The following is a 27,104-nucleotide window of genomic DNA, read 5'->3' on the forward strand; positions in this document are numbered from 1 at the left end:
CTGCGTGGCTGGGACCCAGGTCCTTCGGCCTGGAAGGAACCAGCTCCTGCCACTCAAAGCTAAAATCCCATCACAGGGGGCAGGTGGAGCTGGGGGCTGGAGTCACAAAGGCCTGACCAGGCGCTAAACTATCTCGGGAGGATCTTTAGATGTGTGGTTTGGGGTCGGCCCCATCTCTATCTGTCAAGAGACTCCCATTTGTCTGCATTCAGCTCGGCTCCCCCTTGCCCTGGAAAGGTGGCTCTGGCAGCCGCTAGGCGATGGATGGGTGTTTCTCCGACCCACACAGCTGCGTGAGTACATGTGTGCATCAGGTCTGCTACAAAGAGCCTCGTCTGATGAACTCACCCAGGGAGCTGCGAGCCCCTTAATCTTCTCCGCCTCCAGGTCGCTGACGAAGTCGTGGTACAAGGCTACGTATGGATGCAATCGGATCAGCTCTCTTTTCACCGGCTGGAGGACCAGGTACGGGCTGTCGTTCGTCTCGTACGAGCAGCGGAGGGCTGGGATCTGATACTGGGTGGGCTGAAAGGAAACCAGCCCCAGGAACGGGTGACGGGATGGCTGAAGACTCCAGCTTACAGGGGACTGGAACCTCACCTAGTGCTGGTGAAAGGTGCCGCATGCCCCCTCTTTCCCAGCGTGATTGCACCTAGGATTTGCAAAGAGCTTCCCCCGCAGTGCTGACGAGGCAGGAGAGGGGATCCCGGGGGCTGGCAATGGGTCACAGAGCCATTGAGCGCTGGGAATACTGGTTCAAACCTGAGCTTGCCCGACAGAGCCCCACAGCTGCTATTACGTGATGGCTAACTGGGGACCTGCTGGACCTCCCGCCAGTTCCTAGCCTGACAGCCACCGGCCGGGCTGACGGCAGAGACCGAGCTGGCGACCCGCAGCACTGAAAGGAACGAGTCTCCACCAGAGCCAGGCTCCGGCGCTGGGGGTTGTACCGGGCACAGAGGGAAGCACGCAACAAACCCTGCCCAGTAGGTTACATTACTGTGTCGCCGCACCCTCCACCACCTCTGGCTGCCTCCGCCAGGCCGGAACGGGCAATGAGAACCAGCTGACCCCGCTCACCGGGCAGGCGTGAGGCACATGCCACGGCTGCCCTGGGCAAGAGGGCTTTAGTGTCCGCAGCTGGGAAGCCCGTCTGGTTCACCGTCGCCCCGTATGCCGGCTCAAGGCTCCATACCTGCGATCCCAGAGTCTGGCACAGCTCTTCATAGAGGTCTCGGGTCTGCAGGTGAGTCACATTTGGTCTCTGGAGGCCCACCTGGGCCTTGGCGCGCTCTGGATTTTCCATCAGGAGCCTTTCATACTTCAGGACGTTCCTCGCGACTCTTTTGTTGCTGGGATCTATCGGGAAAGAACAACAGTCCCATTACCCCAGCTGTCAGCAGGTGGCTTCGGATGGCGCTTCGATACACGGGGACCGGTTTACTCCAGGAACACCGGCGCCATTAACTGAATTCCCCTGTCAACTTTCACAGCGTTTTAACAGCTATTTCCATGTCCCGCTCTGTGCCTATCTGCTGAAATACAAATAAAATCAGCATGCAGTGGTGTTGTAGCTGTGTCGGTCCCAGGATATTAGAGTGACAAGAGGGTGACACAGTATTTCTTATTGGACCAACGTCTGTCTCATTCACCGAATAAAATCGGAGCAGACTGTAACTAATCCCACTCGAACAATTGACCAAGGGTCAGGGTGGATTCTTGCAGCCTTCAAGTCAAGACTGGATGTCTTTTTAAAAGGCATCAGCTCGCTCGAACACAAGATATGGGCTTGACGCAGGCATGACGGGGCGATGTTCTCTGGCCTGGGCTACGCAGGAGATCAGATTAGATAAGTGGGCCTCAAACTTTCCGTTGGCGACCCCTTTCACACCACAAGCCTCTGAGGGCGGCCCCTGCCCCCCTTACAAGTTAAAACCATGCTTTTTTATATTTAACGCTATTTTAAATGCTGGAGGTGGAGCAGGCTGGGCTGACAGCCAGAGCTCCATCAAGTGCGGGGCTGATAGCTCGCGACCCCCATGTAATAACCTCGTGACCTCTCAGGGGGTCATGCCCCCGTTTGAGAACCCCTGATTTCTCTCCTTAATTAAAATCTGGGAATAATCCACACTCACCAAGGGATTAATCATGGGTGTCAGCGTGCTGTCCCCCCGGCCAAACTGAATTTCATGGTGAGAGTAGGGCTAGAACTCAGCTTCCCTGGCTCAAAAAAACCCCACCCCTGCCATTTAAGCTAAAGCAGCGCCTCTGCCAGAGAACTCTATGGGGCAGTTCTAATTCTAGCCAGTAGGGGTCAGTGGTGGGCGCACACAGAGCGAGATAGAGAGGCCACTAGAAAGGCCACAAGATAGAGAGGCTCACCGACTCAGCTAGCAATATTCAGGCACCTAGAAAAGTGTGTAACCACTAGATACGCACGAGAGCCAGGCCGACAAATCCTTGTGGCCTGATCAGCAGCCTGGGTGAAGGCCCTTTGTACCACTCCAGTGGTGCAAAGAGAATGAACGTTGCCCTCATCGGGCAGCTGAGGATTCCCTGGGGACTGGGCCAAACCCATGCACGGCAGCCAGGCTGGTATGACAGGATAGTGTAGCTGGCCTACGGTAAAGCGACCCTGGGGCTGCTCCAAATTGCACCTGGAGCCAGTTTAGTCCTGGCTGCCCCAGAATCGGGGGAGGGCTGGATTGCACCCCTCCCACCTCAGTGGTGGCGCGCGTGAGGCTCAGCCCAGCTGGTCTATTAACCTGTCGCTTATTTAGCACCGCGATTACGGAGCTGTACAGCCTCCTGTGTGAGAAAGGGATGAGTCTACATACCGTAGTGAAGAAATTCTCTGGAGAGGCTTAATGCATAAGAAACGTTTCCTGCCTAGGGGGGAGAGAGAGAGAGAGGAAACGTGGGCATCCTTGGTACGATGGGGGTACCCTGAACATTTGCTCGAGCCAGGACCCCCTCTGCCCTGCTCCGATCTGGCTCCCATCATGCACCACAGAACTGGGCACAAGCTGGCAACCCTCAGGCATAAACGCAGCCAGATCGGCTGCAGGGATCACCCCCATCATCAGTCCTGGAACCGCACGCACAGGGCTGGATTGACAGCTTACGTACCCCTCGGCACAGCATCTTCAGCACCCCCTCGCCTTCAGCTGACCTTCAGGTTTTCCACGGGGGGGGGGGAGGTGATGGGGGAGAGAGAGAGGGTGGCCAGGCCAGCTCCATGGGGGAGATGGAGTGGGAAGGGAAAGGGGCTGGGTCGACCAGCTTGGCCAGCTCCAGGCAGGGGGAAATATGCTTCTGGTGTGGCCAGGGCCTCCGCAGAAAGAAGGGGAGCAGGGCCAGCGTTCCAGCACTCCCGCGGGGCCCCAAAATTGGCCGGGGCCCCTAGGCACGGGCCCCGTTGGCTCGTGCGGTAATCCACCACTGTTTAGGCACTCCTAGATCGCCAGCACCCCTAGGCAAGTGCCTACTGTGGCTAATTGGAAATCCGGCCCTGCACACGCACCGGGGGCTGCAGACAAGCACACGCAGTCTTTCCGGAGTTCTGATTCCGCTCTGAGCGTCACGTCTCAGGCAGATTTCGGGTCTTAACAGCGCCGCGTCTGAGCCAAAGCCCACTGAAATCAGGCTTCGGATCAGGTCCTGTGAGCGCACGCACACAGCGCAGTGGGGAAGGCGGGGAAGACACGTCCCCTCGGAGCCCCACCAGCTTTGATTGGTGGTTGGGCGCCATCGGAACCTGCCCCATGGCGGCTGGCACCGGGTTATTCTGGCCACACCCCTCCCCCAGCCAGCAGCGCCCACTTCTGCAGCAGTGTCGCCTGGCTGCAGGTCCTTGCCGGCACCTTGCGTCATCACCACAATGCACCATCCTGGAAGCCCAAGACCTGCATTACACCAGCAAGAGTCATCTTATCCTGGCCTGGATCAAGCTCAGCGTAGAGACAGCTAGACAGCAGTAGCTGGAAGGGGGGCGAGGGAGGCAGGCTGCCCCTGGGATGGAGTATTTGAGGCTGAGTCATTCGGGCTGGCCAGGAAGGGTGAGATGCCCCAGGCCCCAGCAGCTTGCGGCTGGACGTTTGATCGGCTGCAGTTACTGGAGCAGGGCTGGGGAGGGATTTGAAGAGACGCAGTTGATGGCTTAGAGGCTCAAAGACAGCGTCTGCGCTGGCTGCCGGGACAATAGGACGCCAGCGGAAGGGGCGTCCGTCCAAGCATGGTAACGCGCCGATTGTCCAGCTGGAGGCGCCTAAGCAAAACGATCGCGGCCCCCATGCAGGCTGGGAAATGAATGAGCTGAAACAAGAGTTTTGTTACTGGAGGAAACGGGGGTTAGGAGGGTTGGCTGGCAGACAAAGGGGCATGGGCTGACTCTGGCTGGATGGTAGCTTGTTACTGAGTGGGACGAGGGGCCCCTTGGGGTCGGTGGTGCGGGGATATGAGCTTGTGACTGACGCACAAATAAGCAAAGCCATGGGAGATGGGCCTGGGCTGCAGCGCGCAGTTTGGGGAGACCAGATCCGGCTTTCATTTCACCCCCTATAAAGATAGGAGCCATCTGCAAAATTCAGGCCCAGATCTGCGTTTGGAACCCCCCCAAATCCCTGGGACCAGACTCTCCCCTGGGCGATGGCTGCGCTGTGCTGTGTTGCGGGTGCAAAGGGTCCTGGACTGGTGTAATCTGCAGACACAGAGCTAATGTAGCAGTTTCTACACGACCTGCTCCCACGGGCTGGAATAAGAGGGTGTGGCCAGGAAAAAGGAGGCGTGGCTAGGGTGCCCTGGCATGAACTCTGACTGTGCACAAGTGGCCCAGGGTAAGGAGAACACAGAGGTGGCTCTAAGACAAGACTAACCTCCGTGTCTGTGCTGTACTGTGCATGCCACAGCGCAGGAGCTCGCTCAGTGCAATCTGGGACGCAGGGGAAGGTCGTTCCCCCAGACTTGCCTTGAAATAGGAAAAAGCCAGGTGGTCCAGCGCGTCCTCCAGGCTGCCTTCGTCCTCTGTGTTCCAGGCCCCGTAGGAGACGCGGAAGAGGCTGACGGCTTCCTCCAGCCACGCGATGGAGTGGTAGTAATCTTCCATGTCATACGCCACCTGCAAGGAGGCAGACGAGACGCCACCGCCAACGTGGCATTACTGAAGGCTGGAGCAGGGCAGGGAGCGGTGGGGATGGGTGGAGGGGAAGAAAAACACATCCAGGAGCCAGTCTGTGCCCTAACATGACCGTGGTGGGGGATCGTGTTGAAACCCAGTTTGGTCTCAATGCTGCAGCGAAGCAAAGCTCAGCCTGAAGTCAATGGGCAAATGCCTCCATCCTATCTATCTTATTGTCACGTGTATTCCAGGAGCCCCAGGTGAGAGCAGGGCCCCATTGTGCAAGGTGCTGTACAGACCCATAGTCAGAGGCAGCCCCTGTCCTGTAGAACTTGCAATTTACATGGACAAGCCAGGCAAAGGCAGTACTGGTACTTCCTGAGAGGCAGTGTGGCCTAGTGAATAGAGCACTGGACTGGGACGTAGGAAGACTTTTGAGTTGTATTTCCAGGTCTGTCGCTCGATGTTGCGCACACTGCTCTGTGCCTCAGTTTCCCCAGGTGTGAAATGGGGATAATGTTACTGCTCTCCTTTGTAAAGCACTTTGAACTCTTCCGAGGCAGCGCGCTAGATAAAAACGAGGTATTATTGTTTGGCCATGCTTTTATACATAGCGGGACAGGCAAGTTAAGTGACTTGCCCAGTATCACGCAGGAAACCTGGGGGCCTCGCTAACACTTGAACCCCCATCTCCTGAGCACCCGTCTGGTGCCTTAACCACATGAGCCAGCCTTCTCTTCCCAGCGCCGGTTTGGCCTGTCGCTAAACGTCTTAGCACCACTGCTTGCAATGGGACTAGTGGCTGAGTAAGACACGCAGGATGGGACCGCCCTCAGTCATTTCTTTGCCTGTGAATGTGGGAGCCCCTTTCCCATTACAGCAACTGTTGCTGTGGGCATAACTCAGGCTACATCACTGCTGCGGCTAAGCCAGTTAACAATAATTGCATGAAGTGACCTTTCCATCCAGGTGAAGGACTGTCAGAGGCTAAGCACGGCTTGCTGTAAATCGAGTGACTTGAAATCCCACAGCGGCAGAGCTGTAGCACTTCCGCGGAGCCGCTACCTATGCGGACAGGAGGGGCTCTCCGGTTGGTGTAGGTAATCCACCTCTCTGGGAGGCAATAGGTAGCTTGACAGGAGAATTCTGCCATTGACCGGGGGTTCAGTGGGCATAGCTAAATGTCTCAGGGGTGTGGATTTTTCACACGCCGAGGGAGGTAGCTATGCTGATGTAAGTTACCGGCATAGATCAGCCCCTCCTGTTACAGTCTCCCTCCTGTAATTTCCCTCCTTTGCTCTCTTGCTTTTTTAAGAAGTATTTTGGGGGGTGTTGAGATTTGAACCATTTTCCATGTGCAAAACAACATGGAACATTTTACAAAGGGGCTATCAGGAGGGTTTATACAGTATCTGGTATGGCCAGCCCCCGGCGTTCCAAAATCAGGAGTCTGGCTACAAAAAACTACAATATAATCTTAAAAATAATGAGATTTGAAAAGTAACACACTTGGGATCCTTTTTGATAGGCCTTCTGGGTTTTGACCGGTTCAGGGGTCACATTTCCACCCTCTCCTTGGCAGGCGAGCTGGAAGGCTTCCGGAGGGCTGGAAACTTACGTTGTTAAATGAAAGCTGAGATTTTTCACATCGCACAACATGACTGCCAGAACTGGGACTGATCAAAAGGCAACAGCTGGCAACAGCGTTTGAGATTTCTTGTCCTAAGAAGTGGTAGGGTTTTGCAGTGACATTCCACTGATTACTATTCACCAGGGTAAATGTATTTGTCCATTACTTTGTCTTTTCTATGCTGATCCTTCATGTACAGTCTAGTGGTTAGAGCTGGGGGTTGGGTGCATGTACTCAAGGATCTATTGGCTCTGCCAATGACTTGCTGTGTGTCCTTGGCATAGTCACTGGATGCCTCAGTTGCATTCTTTTAAGATAGGGACAGTGACACTTTACCCAATTCACAGGGGTGATATTAATTTTTTTTTTTTTTTTGTATTTTCATAGTGTCTAAGAGCCTCAGGCATGACCCAAGACCCCATTGATCCAGGTGCTGTACAAAGGTCAATTGCCCCTCCAAAGAGCTCCCATCTAAGCAAAAGTCAAGAAGACATAACGCCGAAACAATGAGACAGTATTGGCCAGCATGACAGGCAGTGGTCTCAGCACACCCAGAGTCTAGGCAAGTTGGGAGGCTTAATTAACTGATCATAAAGTGCATTGTGATAGCCAAACAATCGCCTTTTGCCCTAAATCGATTGACGTGACGTGAAGTGAAGGGAAGTTGGTGTGTGTGTGGGGGGGGGGGAGGGGGGGAAGGGAAGAGAGAAGAAATCAGGAAATCTAGTTATGTCTCTGCTGCCCCAATTCTTCCCTTTACAGGCAGTGAGAAAAACCTGTTCTCCAGGATATAACTGACCTCCCAGAATGCTGTAATTAATCAGAGGGAGAGCGCGGGACCAGACGCCTCCTCGCCTGGTGTGACTGCATGAAACAGGATCGCGGCGCTCGCTATCCCTGTCTGCAAGGAATGTCTAAGAGATGAGTCAGAAAGGATTTCTTCTGCAGTATTTGAGGCAAGAAATCTCCAGTTTAATTTCTTATCACTATAACTTCATGATGTCCCCAAATGATCATGGTCACGTGTGTGTGTGTGTGTGTGTGTGTGTGTGTGTGTGTGTGTGTGTGTGTGTGTGTGTGTGTGTGAGAGAGAGAGAGAGAGAGAGAGAAATAAAAATAAATAAATCTATCTATCTATCAGCAATACATGAGGCATGGTGTGGTATAAAAGAGGCTTGATCGCCCCTTGTTTGGAATTTCAGGTTACTCATCGGTGGTATTATTTTTTGTATCCCTCCGCCTACTAGACCAGGCTTCCTTAGTATCATGAATCCAACTTCACTGGCCTCAGAAGAAGAGAAAGTAGTGCCTCCTAACATCTCAGAAACCATTACAAATTTGAGTTTGAACCTCTAGGTGAGTTTTAACCAATCACGTAGTAGATCTCCTTGATGTGGTCTAGATGAAATTAGCGTATGGTGGGTGCACAACTGTTTGAAAAACTGTACTCAGAGAGTAATAATCAGTGATTTGCTATCAAATTGGAAAGGTGTATCTGGTGGGGTCCCACAAGGGTCAGTTCTGGATCTGGTACTATTCAAAATTTTCATTAATGACTTTCATAATGGAGTCAGTAATGGAAAGTACTTCATAATGGAAAGTAGTGTATGCTTATAAAATTTGCAGATGACACCATGCTGGAGGGGTTGCAAGCACTTTGGAGGACAGATTTAAAATTCAAACTGACCTTGACAAATTGAAGAATTGGTCTGAATTCAACAAGATGAAATTCAGTAAAGACAAGTGCAAAGTACTTCACTTAGGAAAGAGAAAACGCACAACTGCAAAACGGGGAATAACTGTCTCGGTGGTGGAACTGCTCAAAAGGATCTGGGGGTTGTAGTGGGCCACAAACTGAATATGAGTTGTCAATGTGATGCAGCTGCATAAAAGGCTAATAGGATGCTGAGGTGTATTAAGAGGAGTGTTGTACGTAAGACACAGGAGGTAATTGTCCTGCTCTACTCAGCCCTGGTGAGGTCCCAGCTGGAGTATTGTATCCAATTCTGGGTCCTACAATTTTGGAAGGATGTGGACAAATTGGAAAGAGTCCAGACGAAAGCAACAGAAACAATGAAAGGTTTAGAAACCCTAAGCTGTGAGGAAAGATTAAAAAAAACTCGGCCTGGTTAGTATCGAGAAAAGAAGGCTGAAGGGCAACCTGATAACAATCTTCAAATCTGCTCAGGGCTGTTATAAAGAGGATGGTGATCAATTGTTTTCCATGTCCACTGAAGGTAGAAGAAGAAGTAAGGGGCTTAATTTTCAGCAAGGGAGATTTAGGTTTGATATTAGGAAAAACTCTCTAACTCGAAGGGCAGTGGAACTCTGGAATGGGTTCCAAGGAAGGTGTGGAGTCTCCATCATTTGGAAGCTTTTAAAAACAAGATGGACAAACACCTGCCAGGGATGGTCTATGTTTACTTGGCCCTGCCACAGCGCAGGGGGCTGGACTGAGGACGTCTTGAGGTCCCTTCCAGCCCCACGTGTCTATGATTCTATATTACCAATGCAAAGCTCTGCTTTCTGGCTGGCTCCTTGTCAACAAACTAGTTTGTTTGCAGACCTCACCCCCTCTTCAGAAAGTTAATAATGCTTGGTGCTTCCCTAGCGTTCTCCATCCCTGAGTCTCTGTGCACTTTACAAACATTCAGGCATGGTCGGTCAGCCCTGCCAGGCAAGGACGATTGTCCTCGCTCCTGATCGGGGCCGTTTTAAGACCTTCGTAGGGCCTAGGCACACTTGTCTTCGTAGGCCCCCCCGATTGAAATAACTCATTTGATTTTAAGCTATTAATAAATAGTTTTTTAAATAAAAATAAAAAATTATATAGAAATTTTTTTTCCGTAGGCCCTGAAAGTTTCTTAGCTCCTAGGCACTGTGCCTATTGTGCCTAATGGATAATACGGCCCTGCTCCTGATGCTGTGTCTGGTGCTTCTTCGGGGTAAGACTAGAGAGAGGCCTCGAGGTTTCTGACAGAGGTTTCTGACTTCAGTTTGGGTGCCTGAGTTCAGGCCCCCAGCTCCATTCGGGGCAGCTCAGATGGGAACCTGCTACCACACACTAGCTTAGCGATCAGAGCTGGGAACTGGAGCTCCCTGGGATGCTGTATTTGGTGCAAAGGGTGAAAGGACCCCCTGAAAGTGGCATGTGCTGTGTGGGTGGCAGGCCCTTTATCTAAATCGCATGTGGAGCCTTTCGGTGCAAGCCTGGCTGTGGATCTGTGACAGCGTAACCCAAACACGGCAGCGGCAGAGCATCGTATCCATCCTGGCACATTGACAAGGGACTTAACCCCCTTCTGTCACCGTGCTTGCATGCTGGTCCCAATACTTCCTTTGCCTGCCTTCTGCTGATGCGGCATCTCTTGCGACCAGCCCCTGCTGCTCGATGAGGTGTGCTCTAGGGGGACTTCCACCATAGGGGGGTCTGTTGGGGATGGGACAGGAGAAGGCTGGGGCCTGTGGATCCAGGACAAGGCAGCTGTATTGGGCCTACTGCAGCAGGCCGGCAGCAGAAGCAGCTGCTGGCAGGCAGGGGAAAGGATTCCACCCACCCATTCCCCACAGGGTCACCACCCATCCCTAACTGGGCAGGACAGTCCCAAAATGTGCATGTCAAGTCCCGGTCCCAGGCTGAATGACTCCAGGGCAGCATTCGTCCCAGATTCCCTGCGGCGCTGCTCTGCACCTGCCCACAGCTCAGGGACAGCACCAGCCTCTTCCTGGTGTAGGGGGGCTGAGGTAGGCCTTAGCCTCCCCTTGCCATGAGGCCCCGCCCCTTGCTCCTCCTCTTCCCCCTGAAGCCCCGCCCACCTGGCCAGGCTGGAAGCGAGAGTCGGGCTATAGTAAGAGCTTGGGCTCTTGGGAGGGTCCAGGGCTCCCCATAGCGTCCTGGGCTCCCTCGGCAGCTCTTGCCATGGGCCAGATCCGGCTTCCAGCATGGCCAGGGGTGGGATCTCAGGGGGAAGAGGCGGAGCAGGGGGGCGGGGCTCCTGCCTGTGTCCCGAACTCCCCAGCATACAGTCCAGTCACTGCAGTCGTGTGCTGGGGAGACGACTGAGCTGGGAGATAGGTTTAGCACAGACCTGGACAGAACTAGTCCATCAAGGGGCACTGAGTGGATCAAGGGACAATCACTTAATTGGCATCGTCTGGGCCTGAAAAGGCTCAGGGCCTACACACAATACAGACACGCGGTATCCTAGGCCAGCTTAGTGCATGTGACCATGTCTCCCCCTAGTGGCTGACCCCAGTGGTGACAAAGCCTCCGACTTCCCGTGGAAGAGAGCTCTTTAGGGCTTGTCCTGAGGTCTGTGAGTTCAATCCCCACGGCGGCCAGTACAGCTAACGCGATTAAACTGACCACTGAATTTGTGGCCAGGAAGCAAATTTCCTCCAGGGCCCATTGACAATGAGCCCGATGGGAGGGAATTTCATCCTGTGTTGGCTGCACTGCGTAGGGATCAGGTGGACAGGTCCTGTCCCATCAGCTGAGGAGGGACAGGGCACTGATGGACCTGGGTGTCTCCAGGGTCGTCATGATAACCAGAACAGCGGCCGCTCTTACTAAGCCACAGGGACTTCAAGCCTCTGGGGTCCGCGCCGCCACCAGCCTTCATGAGACGTGTAACCCACCTTAATGCAGCCTGGCTCGTTGTCCCCCTCTAGTGGCAGGGGTTCGTCCCTGCAGATGACTCCACTGGAGACTCTGTTTCATGCAGGTTGAGCGACAGCCCAGTAACCCCCTGGCCCATGCTCCAGCAACCCCCTGGCCCACACTCCCGCAGAGCTCACCCCGTGACCCCCCCCCTCACCTTGCCGATGAGGAAGCAGTCATCGGCAGAGAGCGAGACGAGCTGCCCGGGACTGTATATTTCGGGGAGGTCCGTGCCGCTGGCTCTGTGGAACACCCCTTTCACCAGCCCCTTCACGCTCAGAGCGTAGACGTCCTGCAGCCTCATCAGAGCCCGCGCTGCTCCTTCCAAGTCCTCGAACTCGGGCAGGTCTTTCTCCACCTTCTGGTAGTCATTCTTGAGTGCTGTAATGTCAGGGATGGGGGGAGGGAGTCAGCCGGGCTGCGGAGAAGGGAACGCCAGTGCCCCGAGAAGCGCTTACATGGGCTGGGACTAAGGAGGGGTTCATGGATCCTACAATAGAGAAGGGGCTGCCCCTTATACACCACCCGAAAGTACTTCAGTGCCACACAGATGGGGCCTTCCCCTTGCTGGCCCATCCATGGATACCCCTAGACTAGCTGGACTCTTGCCCCCGGCTCCCAGTCCTCTCTATCCGCCATCTCGGACTCTCCCCTATTGTCTCCTCTTATTCCCTTCTCATTTCCTCTCTTCGCCTTGCTCTCCTGCCTTGCCATCACCTTTCTACCCCTCCCCCCTCATTTCCCACCATCCCCTCTTCCCGTCTGTCCCTTCCCACTTGCAATCCCTCCTTCTACCCCCTCCTTTCAGCCCCCCTCGTTCTCGCTCCATGGTGATGGATCCAGGCCCAGGTGACGCCAGCTGAGGTTCTAGCCCCAACCCCCAGTTCCTCTGGACGCACGGAGGGAGATTCACGAAGGCCTTTTGGCGCCTAACCCCCATTGGGATCAATGGGAATGAGGCGCTTAAATGCCTCCGTGAATCTCACCCATCGCGCTCATCTGCTGACTCAAGCCGGTCCAGCGCTCTGGGTGCTTGGCCGCCGTGGGCTCAATGCCATCCCCTCTCCGGTACCTTGGGTGTTTTCACCGGCCTCCGTGCTGTACACCACATTCAGCCAATCAGACTGCAGCCTCTTGATCAGCGTGTAGGCGAGTAACGGGTTCGCCGCGGAGGCCCCAGCTCCGTGGTGCAAGCCCTGCACCTTGTTGTAAAACCTGGAAGGCATGAGCAGGGCGGTCCCTCACAGACACTGCAACCATCCAGCACAGCCCACGGCCGGGGGTTGGGCCATGGGCTGGGGAAGACAGACTCCATGGCAGTGAGATCTGGAAGCAGCCTCACTTGAAACCAGGTTGGGCAAAGCAGGGATCAGGTAGGCAGCACCTGCCCCCTCAGCTGCAGGTGGGGCAGGGCACTGATGTATCTGGGTGTCTCTAGTAGGATAACAAGACCAGAGCTTACTTTTACTAAGCCCCGGAGAATACAGTGCATAGGGGGAACGAGCTGTCCAGGGCTAAGCTAACATCTCTAAAGACTTCCATTCCCCTGGCCCCCTCTGCTTGAGTTCAGATCAGACCCACTCAGAAATGCAAGGAGTAGAAGGGGACACTTAGAATCCTAGAAGATGAGCGTTGGAAGGGATCTCAGGAGGTATCTAGTCCAACCTCCTGCTCAAAGCGGGACCAACACTGACTAAACCATCCCAGCCAGGGCTTTGTCAAGTCACACCTTAAAAACCTCTAAGGATGGAGATTCCACCACCTCCCTAGGTAACCCAATCCAGTGCTTCACCACCCTCCTAAGGAAAAAGCTTTTCCTAATATCCAACCTAGACCTCCCCCACTGCAACTTGAGACCGTTGCTCCTTGTTCTGTCATCTACCACCACTGAGAACAGCTTAGCTCCATCCTCTCTGGAACCTCCTTTCAGGTAGTTGAAGGCTGCTCACGTGAGCTTGTAATGCCTGGTTCTTTGTCTTTTTCATGGGCATATCAGCAGTTGCAATGGCCCGTTCCATTGTCTGGCTCACAGACCCAAGCCAGACCTCACTGCTTTGACTCCAGCTTCCATCTAACCTCAGATTTTCTGTTGTGCTCAGGTCCTTTAGCAACTGAGCAGGGAAAAAGCACATGGTGCTTAACCATCTTGACTCATCCCAGATGTTGGTCATGTGACCAGTCCTCATATAGAGATATTTTCCACTGACCTCATTATTAGACTCCTCAGCTCACATCCAGATGCTGAGATTATGTCTCCCTGCAGCAAATGCCTCTGAATCAGGAGTCACATGTTGAACCTGAAGCCTGACTCCTCCATAAGCAACAATGGCTGGAGAGTGTCACCTGGCCAGTCAGAGGGGCCAGAAGGAGCCCCTCCTCCAGGTGTGCATACTGTTAAATGTTGGGCTGGTACAAAATCTGAACCTGGAACTGGGAATGTTACAAAAGGCCCCTGTCATTATAATGGGGTGAACCAGAGCCCCAGAGCCAAACTCCCTTTGTGGTTGAAATCTAGATCCACATTTTGCAGCTTGCGCCCTTCTCTAGTCAAATGCAAATAAGCAACACGTATGTCCCCTACTGAGATATCTCGCATGCTGTTGTTATATACTACTGTTCCTAGAGGCCCCAGAGAAGATCAGCACTGCATTCGCTAGGCATTATACATACACATAGTCAGACAGCCCACAGAAAGAGCCAAAGAATAAATGGGAGACTTCCGCAATCTATTCATGGCCAATTTACAATGAGAGGGAAAACCTGTAGAAAAATATGCACTGTGAGTGGATTGCTCAGCTCTAATTTCTACACTATATTGCTTACCTCCTACGGTGCTCGGAGCTGTACAAGTCAGAGAGAGAGAGAGGAAAAGATCCATGAAAGCCTCAGGTGCTAAAGAGAACAGGAATGTATTTAAAATGATGCAAGCCCATGTCCGATCAAAAGCTTCTTAGGCAGATACCTCTGGCAATGTCTTTTGTAAGTGAGACAGCTGATTAGAGTATCTTTTACTGCATCTATGTTTTCCCTGGGTGGAAGGTAGGCACAGATGTAACACAAGGAAGCAACAGTTCAAGAAATAACAGAGTAAGTAAGAGTATGTTCTCTGGTCCTTAGCTGAGCAAACCTACCACTGATGTCTGTGTAAGTTTTGCCTCAATAAGAACTGTATTGAAATTAAACAAAGACCTCAAGATCCTGGCCCATATTCATAACTTCCATTCCAGGCTCTGGTTCTCCTTTCACACGAATTTGGTGCAATTTGTCCATGGAGTTACTCCTGATTTTGACTAATGCAATTCAGCAAGGTACATGCGCACACGTGGAAGGGAGCTTCGAACAAGTGAGAAGTCAGTGCCATTGGAGGTGATGGGAATGTTCCTGTGGTTAAGGTGCCTTGCTGAATGAGGCTCTTAGGGTTTGTCTACACGGAGCAGCAATGCGGACTGTGGGGTCTGATTTCTAAAGCGCATTCATACCCCTAGAGCTCACATTGCTGCTCCATGTAGACTGGCCTTAGTGTTTTTCATCCCAATGATAATTATAACAAACCAGACAGTAATAATTGCCTGAGAATCAGTTCTCTGTCTGACGATGAACCAATTCTCCTCTACTCCCTGGGCACTGAACTTCCAGTTTATAAGTGATTGCAATCCTGAGGCCCAGATCAGGCAAACTCCTACTGAAGCACCATCGTCCTCACGTCATTATTCGTTTTTATTTAAGGCTGGGATTTTCCCAAGAGCGTAACGACATAGGCGCCTAACTCCCATTGAGTTCCAGTGCAACCTGGGTACCTGAGCCCAGATCCTCAAAGGTAGTTAGGTGCCTAACTCCTGTAGACTCCCTGCAGGAGCCTGGCCTAACTCTGTCCATGGGCAAAACTCCCTTTGACACCAACAAGCCAGATTTTGATTCTTTAACTCCCAGTGGTGGGAAATTACTCCACTGAAGTTCAGGGGCGTTTTGTAGTCTCCACTCTGGTCCAATAAGAGAAGTGTCTAGGCCTCAGTCTTACCCCTGCCGAAAAGCACTGCTAGGACCCAGAAGTAAGTTCTACTCAGTGTGAGCAAGGCCTGCAGGATCCGGCCCTGGGCATGGACTGGGGAATGACCTCAGACCGCGGTTCTTCAACGGCGGCTCCGCCCAAGGAAGGACTGAGTTAAGATCTTGGGATTTGTCCCAGTAGTTGGATCTAGTCTGCTTACGGGTGTACCTCGGTTAGAGATGGAAAGGCTAGTCGGGGTCATTGGCTTTATCCCACTGGGGCCATGAGACAGATGCTCAGCACATTACTTAAGGGGCTACTGGAAGGCGCACGGGCCCCGATCCACACAGGTATTTAGGTGCCCAACTCCCACTGGAATCCCTTTGAGGAACTGACCCTGGGATCCTGCAGAGATGAGTGCGTGACAAGAGGCTGTATGGAGCTGAACAGAACTTCATTTCAACCCACCGCTCAGTCGCAAAGCGCCGTTCACGCCAGCTGACTCTGAGGTTTAATTCGGGCCCAATAGTTCCCCCCGCCCCAGCAGCTGGGAAGAAGCTTTTCTAGCCCTTCCCTTTTCAACACCAGCCTTTCGCTGGGCACGGCTTGCTGAGATCCCCACAGACGAGCTGCCATTTCCTGATCTTCAGGAAGAACTCCTGCCCCGACTCACAGTGGAACCTGGCCGCCGGGCTCGGGGGCTAACGTACCCCCCACGGGAGCACGCGACTCATCTGCAAGCCAGCTTCACTCAGCTGCTGGCAAATGGCACTGAATTAAGCACGTGTAACGCCCTGCGGCCACATGCATTGTCATCGTTACGTATAGTCCAAAGGCCCCATTGTGCTGTATAGACAGGGGAGCAGACATGGCCCGTGCCCCAGATGCCAGCAGGACTAGAATCCAGGCCCCAACTGCACAAGCCCTCACCTCGTGTGAATCACCCTCACCGTCAGTATCACGGACCAGAGCTAGCGGTGACGACAAGCGACTTCTACGGCTCTTCTGAGGTCTTCTGAGGTCTTGCAACACTGGAGATCTGCCCCAGTTCCAGCCACTATTGCGACCCCAAGTGTAGACCCTGCCGCTATGAACCATCATTTGCATTGACCGCTGAGCTCGTAGTGGTGCAAATCATTTCTACCCTGGGGGTTCACACTAGTGCAGTTACACCAGTGGCTGGCTCGCATGGGCTGAAAGCCCCAGTGCAGACAAGGCCCAGGTGTTACTTAAAGTCAATCAATCTATGCTGATTTAGACCAGCTGAAGATCTGAACATGGCATTTTGGCCACAAGGGCTAATGCAATCCTCAGCATTTAGCACTGGTACGGTCACTGCTGGAATTCTGTGTCCAGCCCTCATGTCCACACTTTAAGAATGATTTTAATAGATAGGAGGGGTGCTAGAGAAGAGAAGGTTAAGGATTGACTGTGATTACAGTCTAGAAGTACCTACCTGGGGAATAGAAATTTGATAATAGAGGGCTGTTCTTTGATCTAGCAGACAAAGGTATAACAAGATCCAAAGGCTGGAAGGGGAAGCGAGACAAATTTAGTCTAGAAATAAGGCCAAAATAATAATAATAATAATAATAATTAACATGGAGGGTAATTAACCCTTGTCACAACTTATCGAGGGTTGTGGTGCATTCTCACATCACTGGTAAATTTTAAATTAAGATTGGATTTTCTTCTGAAAGAAGGAATTATTTAGGAATTATCTAGGAATTATTTTGGGGACATTGCATGGCCTGTGTTAGACAGGTCAGATTAGCTGATCACAATGGTCCGTTCTGGCTTTGGAATCTATGACTCACAGAGCACATTTGAAAAGAGCTACTTGCTAACTCATGATTTTATCCCCCATCTCACGATATGTGGGGTTTGTCTAAAAGCCCCAGCTCCTGACGTAACGGGATCAGGAGAGAATCTGTCTTTTTATTTTAATATAACCTTCTAGCTCTCATGCTTGCAGAGAAAAGCTTGAAAATACATCCGCTAAAGGGTCAAATAAATGTACTGGTTCTGAGCCAGTCTCATGGTTATTTTTGGCGGGGAGGAGGAGAGGCAGATTCATGAGCTTTGAATGGCTGGGGTTGGCAATCCTGGAGCTGGGAAAGTCTCCAGGTGCACACGAATATCCTGGCTCTGACAAAACAACGGGAGTCCGGTAGCACCTTAAAGACTAACAAATTTCTGTGGGCATAAGCTTTCGTGGGCTGCAACCCGCTTCGTCAGATGCATCCACGAAAGCTTATGCCCGCAGAAATTTGTTAGTCTTTAAGGTGCTACAGGACTCTCATTGTTTTTGTTGTATACAGACTAACACGGCTACCCCTCTGGAACTGTCTCTGACACTGGCCAACATCAGATTCTCAGAGGAAGGGGTAAAAACACCACAGCAGCAGCTGTGGGATAATTTGCCTCCTGTCTCTTGGCTTATGCCCCGAAGCATAAGGTTTAATATCCCTTCCACCACATTTTTGTTATCATGAATTAGGATAATTTGGGAGATCCGTGTTATCCCCCTGTCTGGAGCTGCAGATCTGAGCCCGCTGCCAATATGACAGCTTTTGAGTTTGTTATTTCACGTGTGCGGTTCCTCTGAATGAGGCGTTTTAGAGCAATAATTATGAGGGATTTAGTCATGTTTGTCATTGGTGGGTGTTGTTGTATTTGGTGGCACAGTCCTGCAGCTCCCAATGCCGCTCCACGTCTGTTCCAAATAATGCCACAAGGTTCATCTCTAAGGAAATACATCGTTCATGAAATGTGCTTTTGTTTCCAGCTGTGTCTGACATTTAACTGCTCCATACAGGAAACCGCAGACCGGCTGAATGCTGCATTGTTGGAATTTGAGGCTTTCCAACATGAAGCCTCAGGCTGAAGGGCTGATGTGGTGGGACGGGGACTCCTTCTTAGTTAGCAAAGAAAGGAAAGGTTTATTGCAAAAGGCTCAGACTCAGGGTTTCCTGGGCAAAGATTTCTTCTGTACGAAGGACAACTTGGAAAGTTTCTAGACCTGATTCTCTGTTCACCTTCCACCAGTTTTACATTGGTGTAACTTCAGTGACTTGACTGGAGTCATTCTGCATTTACACCAGTGTAGATGAGACCAGGGCCATCCAAACAGGTCCTTGGGCACAGCTTTGGCCCTGATTGCAGTGGCATTGCCTTGCTTACACCAGAAATAGACTTGGCCCTTAGCCTGTATAGCCAGTCACCCCCTTTGCCACTGTCAATACAGGGGCACTGCTGCTGCCTCCTGTCCTGTCCAGCTGGGTCTGTGCAGCTGCATTGTAATGCTGGGCAACAAACACGACAGCCATGACATCTAGTTCATCCAGTTAGCCTTGTAGTCCACGTACACACACACAATCCCTGATGTGCACGCACACACAAACACAGGGTCAGTCACACTCCCCCTACATATGCATGCTGCACACACACTAATCCTAATGCATCTACACCCCCGTTCACTTGCACAAACACAAAAGCGGGCACACATTAATCCATGTACTCACTGGCACACTTACACGGGCCACTCATAGGCTCACACGTAGTGTACATACATCCATACATGGACAACCACACACTGAAGTACTGTCAGACCAGAGCCCATGAGTCTCGAACCCTGTGTAAGGTAAAAGAAGGCTTTGTTCCAGTGAAGGGCAGACGCAGGGAAAAGTTCCAGCACTGGGCTCGGTGAGGCATTTTGCAGGACGAAGTATGTCTACCCAGAGCCAGCCCCCCAGCCTGGGCAGACCGACGCATGCTGGCCGGGGTTAGCTAAAACAGCAATGGGGATGTTGCAGCACAGCGGCCTTGGCTAGCCGCCCGCATACAAACCTGCCTGACCCCTGGCTCTGCACTCAGGTGGTATAACCTGCTCAGCCGCCTGCATCGCAACGGCCACGTGTGGCAGCTCAAACAGAGCTAGGGCGTGTCTGTCTACCCTGGCCGGGAGGCATGTGCCCAGCTGCAGTGTAGACACACACACAGACACGGTACCTCCATCAGCTAATAATACAGCCCGAAGCCCTTCCGTAATGGGGTGCAGCCTGGGGTGTGGATCCTGCTGGGATCATATCTCCTGCTCAGCATATCCTGCTGGCATATCTCGCTTTATCAATCCCCTGCAACTGCAGGGGGGGTCGGCCATCGGCGGCACCTCGGCCTCGCCCGTTCTCGCCCTGCTGTGGCATGCAGTTTAGTCTCCCGAGGGCTGAAATGTTTTATTCTGATTAAAGTCCCAGGTTTCACACCGGGATATCTGGGCAAAACGTAATGGCCTGTGACAGACAGGAGGTCAGACCAGATGATCTAATGGTCCCTTCTGGCCGTAAACTCTGTGAAACTGAGACACCCTAAATCCGACGGGCAACAAGTAACTGTCTAGTACCCCCTAGTGGATAATTGCAGCATGCACCTATGCATGGAGGGACAACCAGGACAGGCAGGGAGTGCTGTTTGCCAGAGGCTGGGCATGGCAGACCGGCTGGATCACTGGATGGTTGCTTGTTCTGTTCATTCCCTCTGAAGCACCTGGCATTGGCCAGGTCAGAAGACAGGATGCTGGGCTAGATGGACCATTGATCTGATCCACTATGGCCGTTCTTATGTACCCCCACACTTGAACTCACACACACAGACGGTTCCTGAGCGCACACACTCATTCACTTGCACACAGGTATTCTTGCACACACACACACGGTCCTGGGCACGCACACCCACTCGCTTACTTGCACACAGGTATTCTTGCTCGCATCCAGACCTGTGCATGCGTGCCCTCGTTCACACACACTCAGGTGCACTCCCCACCTGGGAACCCTCTGACCGTGAGCAGGGACCATCCTTCTGGAGTGTTTGGAAAGGATCTAGCACAGAGCAGGTGCTACTGCAAACTAGCATTAATAATAATAATAATAATAACAGGTAGAGTGGATACAAACATTTGGATCTGCATCCAATCCGCAAAGACGGTAAACAATACAGCTGCATCCGCATCCGCAGAGGTAGATATCCGTGGCTGTGCAGGGCTCTCATAACCGGCACACGTGCGTTCACTCCCCCACATATGCACCCATTTTAGAAATCAAAGCCCAAAGGTCCCCTTTGCTAGCACGTCCCTGACGGGGTGGTCCCATGATGGCTAGCTAATCGAACAGCTGCAGGTGAGACAGAATCATGATTCTACAAAGCCCACCCTCCGCTCTGTGTTTTAGTGATTTATTTAAAATGTGCCTCCCCGGACGTTCGCTAGGCCCTTACACAAATTATCTGCAGAGACGCAAACCAAACACAATGCTGCTTTTCGCACCGCCCGTTTCGAATAACCCGCCTGCCTTGCTAAAAAGAGTGTGGGGTAAAGGCCCGGATCATCAACAGCCAAAGGGAGCCAGGTGCCTAAATTCAGTGGGAGTTGGGCTTTTGAAAATCCCAGCCCATAAGCTCTTTGGGGGCCAGGACCGTCTTCTGTTCTGTTTGTACAGCCCCTAGCACAATAAATGGGGTCCAGCTGTCCTGCCATTGAAGTGACTGGAGTTGCACTGGAGGCTAATAGAGATGGGGAGGGCAGGGAGAGGGAGTGGATTCGGGTCCCTTCCGCAAGGCCAGAGACTTTGCCCAGCCATGCTCAGTAACCAGGGGGCAGAGGGGACCCGGCAGCGGGGAAGTCCAGGCCTCTTTGCCCTGGCTGCAGCCCCTGGGGGTCTCTAACCTCGCCCCAGGGCAGCACCCAGCAGCCTGCCCGAGCCCTGCCTGATCCAGTCTTTGCCGGAGCCGGGTCCCCAGGCGAGCCGGGCTCAGGGGTGCAGAATCCGGGTGCGGCTCCGGCTGCAGACCCCGCAGAACGTGTCTGTTGGGGGGTGTCTGGATCGGGGCGCGCCAGCCTGGTGGGGGGTGGGGATCCCAGTGCGCGCCCTGCGCGCCGGGTGGCCCGGCTCGGACCCTCCTCGGGCTCCTGGCGCTGCGCCCCCGGGGCCCCCGGCCCACTTACCTCCGCAGGTCCCGCAGCCGGCGGCTCTCCTCCTCCAGGTAGGCGCCCAGCCGCTGCAGCAGCCGCCGCTCGGTGGCCAGCGCCTGCTGGATGCTGTGCACGGAGCTGTAGGTCTCGCCCTGCGCCCGGCGCAGGCCGCCCAGCCACAGAGCCAGCGCGGCCACCTCCGCCAAGCGCATCGCTGCGGCGCCGGGCTGGGGAGGCAGGGCTCCGGCTCCGGCTCCTCCTGGGCAAGGATCCGACGGACCCCCACGTCCGTGCGGGGCCCGGCTCCGGGATCTCCCTCTTCCAGCGTCCGGGTGTCCCCCCTGCCCGTCCTCGGCGCTGCGCCTTGGCTGGGAGAGCCCTTAGGGGGGCGGGAGGGGCTGGGAAACGTCCCGCTGTCTCTGGCTGCTGCGGGGCGGCTCCGGGTGATCAGCTGGCGGCTGGGATTGAGACGGGGGCGGGGGTGGGGAGCCCGGGCAGGATCAAATCTCCGGAGCGCAGGGGTTCGGTCCCAGGACTCTAGCTGGGGCTGGATTGATCCCACCCCCGGACCCGAGGGTTGCCCGCAGCTTCCTCTGGAGTGGTGGGTCACCGCTGGAAGCAGGGATCTGGCCCAGGTGGGCGGACTGGGGAAATTGCGGGTCTAAACCCGGCCCCTTCCCCAGCTGTTGCGCGTATCTTGTGAGTGAAGCCTGCTGGATTCCCCCGGTTGGAAGGCACTAAAGTCACGGAGGATGTTGTTATTGCAGGGGCTGGGTCCCATTTCCCTGGCCTCCTGCTGCTCGAGGCAAGGAGAAGCTCCCCCAGGGAGCTGGCTGGGTGCTCTGAGCTTCTCTTTTCTGTGCTGTGAGCTAGAAGCTAGGAGAGATCCCGGTGTATTTAAGAGCCACCCTCTAGGTTAGATGGGACAGCCTAATCCGGCAACTGACTGATCTTTGACTACTGGTGGTAGATATGCCAATGGCCGGTGAAGGGATGTTAGATGCGGTGGGTTCTGTGTTACTGCAGAGAATTCTTTCCTGGGTGTCTGGCTCATGAGTCTTGCCCACATGCTCCGGGTTTAACTGATCGCCATATCTGGGGTCATTGGCGTGCGCAGCACATTTAATTAGGGTGTGCACCCAGGCATTCAGGAAATCCTTAGGAGAGGTGTCAAACTGAACTCCGCTGGCGGGCAATATTTGAATTACCCGCTGGGGGAATTCTTGCTCCGTCCAAGTCTCCGCCAAAAAAAGACGCGAGACAGGGAATTTTGGCGGCACATCGGAAAGCCGCGCAGCTCCGTCCGCCGTAAAACCTCGCGCCCACCACACTTTCAGTGGCGGCTTTAAACTGGCACCAAGTTCAACATAACAAAGATTCGTGGGCAGGAGAAAAAGGGTATGTACGATTCACCTGCATTAGGGTGTGCATGGGCACACACGGCACAGCCCGTGCGCACACCTATATTTGGGGTCAGGAAGGAGTTCTCCGCTAGAGCACATTGGCAGAGGCTCTGGGTTTTTTTTTCACTTTCCTCTGCAACATGGGGCATGGGTCACTGGCTGGTGGATTCTCTGTACCTTGAAGTCTTTAAACCATGATTTGAGGACTTCAGTAACTCAGCCATAGGTCAGGGATCTGTTACAGGAATGGGTGGGTGAGGTTCCGTGGACTGTGTTGTGCAGGAGGTCAGACTAGATGATCATAATGGTCCCTTCTGACTGTAAAGTCTATGAGAACATAAGAACAACCATGCTGGGTCAGACCAATGGTCTATCTAGCCCAGAATCCCATCTTCCAACAGTGGCCAGATGCGGCAGAGGAAATGAACAGTTGTATTAATTTAGATGGAATATATGGGCCAACGGTGTTAACGTAACCTTGTTACTGTCCAACCTTAAACAGTGTTAAATAAGGTTCAGGATTTGATGATAACCGTCCTTTTGGGGAAAAGAGAAGACGTTAGTGGAGATGAGCTGGAGTCGTTGTTGGTGTTGCTCTCGTTAAAGTCCAATCCTGTTTCATTTTTGGAGATTCATCTAAACTGCAGCTGGTCAGGGTGGTGAGGTCATCTGGATCCCCCTCTCTGGCCCAGTCTGGCCAGGACATCTTTCAGGATTAGGACAAAGAAGGCCCATGGTCTCAGGAGATTGCAGGGTTGGCAGTCATTGTGATGAAGATTGCTCCAGTAGCCTCCATCTGTTCTTCCCTCTCTCCCCACCCCCAAGGTCTCTTTCTTTGAGGACTCCAAAAGGATATGGTGGGTGGAATAGCCTATCTCCTCATTGTTTTGTCCACCAATGATTTGCACCTAATATATCACACACCAACTTTCATTCATTAATTTCCGGTTCCACATCTTCAGTTTTTACGGAGCATGATTTTAACACGATCCTCGAGTTATATCAGGAGGCCTTTCTGTTTGGACTAATTCAGTGGTGCTGTCTCATTTTCGTACCTTTTCCCATCAGCACAGGTTAGTGTAGGCCAGTGTCACAGCTCGTGAACTTTCCCGTACATCTTACAGCTGAGCCCATTGATAGGCCCACTTATCACAACAGGGTCTCGATCCCCAAAAGTATTTAGGTGCCTAATTCCCATTGAGATCAATGGGAGTCTAAATACCTTTGAGGTTCTGGATCTAAAAGACTAGCCCCATGCGACTATCCCCGTCCCCACGACCAACGTTTGCCAGAAGCTGGGGATGGCTGACGGGATGGGTCACTTGATGGTTTACCTGTTCTGTTCATTCCCTCTGAAGCACCTGGCATTGGCCACTGTCGGAAGACAGGACGCTGGGCTAGATGGACCATTGGTCTGACGCAGTATGGCCGCTCTTCTCTTCTCTTGGATGTAAAGAGGATAGCTGCAGATTTGCAGGACTCTACCCATGCAGCTGTGGCCGAAGACAGACAACGTCACATCACTGATGACTGCCCTCACACCAGGTGGATGGTGGTCTGAGGACGTTGCACGTTGCCGATGAGGCTGGTGCAAACTGGCTTGGCAAGCTCCGTATCCAGCACAAAGAAATGCTCCAGGCCATGCCCCCTCCTGCTGGGCATGCTGCTGCCATGCCCTCTGTGTGTGGGCTAGTCCTGCTTTACACCACACAGAGAGTCCTCAGCTTCCCAGCTAGGGCAATTTATGGCTCCTTGGTCCCACCCTTTCCCTTTGTGGCTACTGCACATGCTTTTCCCCTTCCCTGGAGACTCAATTCATGCCCAGGCTTGAAATTAAGGAGTTAAAACCATAGGCTGGAAAAATGAATTAAAACTTCTTGACAGTGAGTCTCTCAGGCTGCAGAATAGCCTCCTCCAGGAAGTGGCATGATCCCCATTGCTTGGGACATTTCAAACAGGACAAAGCAAATGGGTGGAGTATTAACCACAGGGAACAATCCTGCACCAGCAGAGGGATGGACTAGCTAATCTAGCTGGTCTTTTCCAGCTCCATCTTCTGTCATCTCTGACTGCACAGGATAAGTGCATTGGCTGGATGTTTCTGCCAAAATAACCAGCTGTGAAATGGTCGTTGTAATTGTCATCATTAGTCTCCAGGGTGAACAGCCTAGTGAGATGAATGGGCGTAGACCACATCCATTAGCGTGAGTTTCAGGCTGTGTGCAGACTCCTGCAAACCACAGTGAATCAATCTACTCTCAGTTCCTATTTGTGTGGTTACCTTAAGGCTAGAAAAGTTTAGATTACAGAGTCCAATTCTGTAGCTAGGGCTGGATTCCCCTGTCATGGAAAGACAAAATTCATGGGCCTTTGCTGCTGTTCTACTCCTGGACTTCTATTGTTTTATTAATGTCTCCCCAATGCTGGACTGGACAGATACTGTCTTTTTGTTGTGTTTTTGTACAGCACCTAGCACAAAGTGGTCTTGGTTCATGACTAGAGCTCCTAAGACAACGATGATAATTATAATTAATAATAATAATAATGTAGAGGAATCACATTAACAATGTAGTAATAACAGCTTGTTTTACCCCATCTAGGACTATTTTCTTTTTTGTCCCTCTGCCTAATTATGCACGGCATACATATTATTCTCTCCAGTGATTCATTTTAATTGTGCTTCATGGGTGAAAAGTTACAGTATGTGGTTGACAATAAATCTATTAATTCAATCTCAGAATCTCAATCTCGCTGAGTCCTCTAGTTCTCCTATGCCACTAGGACAAGCTACTGAACTGAAGACAGGAAATGGGAAAAATTTGGTATTTCTCAGTCTATAAATTATCACTGAGTATTTTTCCTCTCATGTGTGTAGGATGCTGTCACCATAACTGCCATGATATAGCGAGTCACTGATCTTCTTAAACAGCAGGAGTTTATTAAGAGAAACAATTACAAATTACAGACCTGAATAAATAGGCTTCCACACAGCTTGATTTCCAGCTTTGTCTGCTTCGTTTACCACGGCCATACTCAGGGCCAGCTCTTCAGCTGCTCATTGGCGCTATGTTGATTTCAGCTGATGGACAAATCTAAGGACAAGTCTCCATCCTTCGAGGTTTTTAAGGCCCGGCTTGACAAAGCCCTGGCTGGGATGATTTAGTTGGGGTTGATCCTACTTTGAGTAGGGGGTTGGACTAGATACCTCCCGAGGTCCCTTCTAACCCTCATCTTCTATGATTCTATGATCTTGAACTCTGTATACCTCCTACAGAGATATTTAGTGGCTGAGTAATATGTTGCAAGTAGACATACCATAGCAGTAACATAAAGCATTCTGGATGACATCATGCTTTTCCCAGTGGAGCCTTCCATGTCTTTTATGAAGCTGTGAGAATCCTCCCTCATCTCCTCCTTCCTCCATGTAGTTTAACACCTTCAAGGTCTTCATTGTTAGAATATAGATATTAAGGCCTGCCTGTAAAGGCCTATGATTGTTTATGTATATTCTTATCTCTTAGCTACTTATAGGTATAGAAACAAAGAATCAAAATCACAGGCTGCCTGTGTATGGGCCTTCTCTCACTGTGACAGTCTGAGGCCTTGTACTTTGGCTTAGCAAAAACAAGTAGCAAAGCCATTGACTGGGAAGCGTGCGGTCACATCTGCACGTTCCAAACAAATTACATTAAAATAAGGCAATACCAGGCTGTTGAGAAGGCGAGCCAGTCTAACGCCTCCAGATAAAGGAAAGATCCTGGAATATTTAAAGACAACTTCGTTTGCTAGCACTCTGTCTGGTTTTTAAACACTCGTCAGCAGTTGTGGTTGTAGAATCTACACTTCGTATTGTTTGGTCATAATGGTACCCACGGTTCTATAATTTCTGTCGGATTCTTTGATTGTTTCTGTCTGTTGCATAGCTAACTGTAATCAGTTAAGGTGGTGGGGTATGATTGGTTAGAGAATCATGTTACAATATGTTAGGATTGGTTAAAGAATTATCTTGTAATATTTTAAAGAAAGTGATTGGTTAATATACACTATAAAAACTGAGGTCAAACAGGAAGTCAGGGGGAAGAAGGAAAATTACTGGTGTGAAGAATTGGGATTCTTGCTTGATAACCCCAATAAACCCAGGGTATTGCCTGCTGCTAGTCTCGACTTCTGCTTCTGTCAGTGAACCAAGAACTGAGGGAGGGGGCCCTAATACTCATCATGGCCACAAATCTTCCAGCAGAGAGACCTTGGCCAGATCTCCCTTCAGAGCTCCACCAGGCCACTCTTTAACGGTCTGGTGCTGAACGGTGAAAGGAGAAGCAGTGTGGCCTAGTGGGTCGAG

General features: G+C 52.0%; 1 protein-coding gene across 1 annotated transcript in view; it reads right to left on the reverse strand.

Annotated features, from left to right (window-relative positions):
* P4HA3 (prolyl 4-hydroxylase subunit alpha 3) overlaps nt 1-21,724 on the reverse strand; it is a 39,366-nt gene extending 17,642 nt beyond the window's left edge. The window contains exons 1-7 of the mRNA XM_067533203.1: nt 21,393-21,724; nt 12,479-12,621; nt 11,564-11,787; nt 4,967-5,116; nt 2,838-2,889; nt 1,196-1,359; nt 349-525 (exon numbers count right to left, since the gene is read on the reverse strand). Coding sequence (XP_067389304.1) covers nt 349-525; nt 1,196-1,359; nt 2,838-2,889; nt 4,967-5,116; nt 11,564-11,787; nt 12,479-12,621; nt 21,393-21,571 — 1,089 coding nt within the window. The 5' untranslated portion in view covers nt 21,572-21,724. The remainder of the gene's footprint in view (nt 1-348; nt 526-1,195; nt 1,360-2,837; nt 2,890-4,966; nt 5,117-11,563; nt 11,788-12,478; nt 12,622-21,392) is intronic.
* Nucleotides 21,725-27,104: the final 5,380 nt, after the last annotated feature.

The sequence above is a fragment of the Emydura macquarii genome, unplaced genomic scaffold (assembly GCF_026122565.2).
Source record: "Emydura macquarii macquarii isolate MOO-44397 ecotype Brisbane River unplaced genomic scaffold, CSIRO-AGI_Emac_v2 contig_3328, whole genome shotgun sequence".
Taxonomy (NCBI): Eukaryota; Metazoa; Chordata; order Testudines; family Chelidae; genus Emydura; species Emydura macquarii.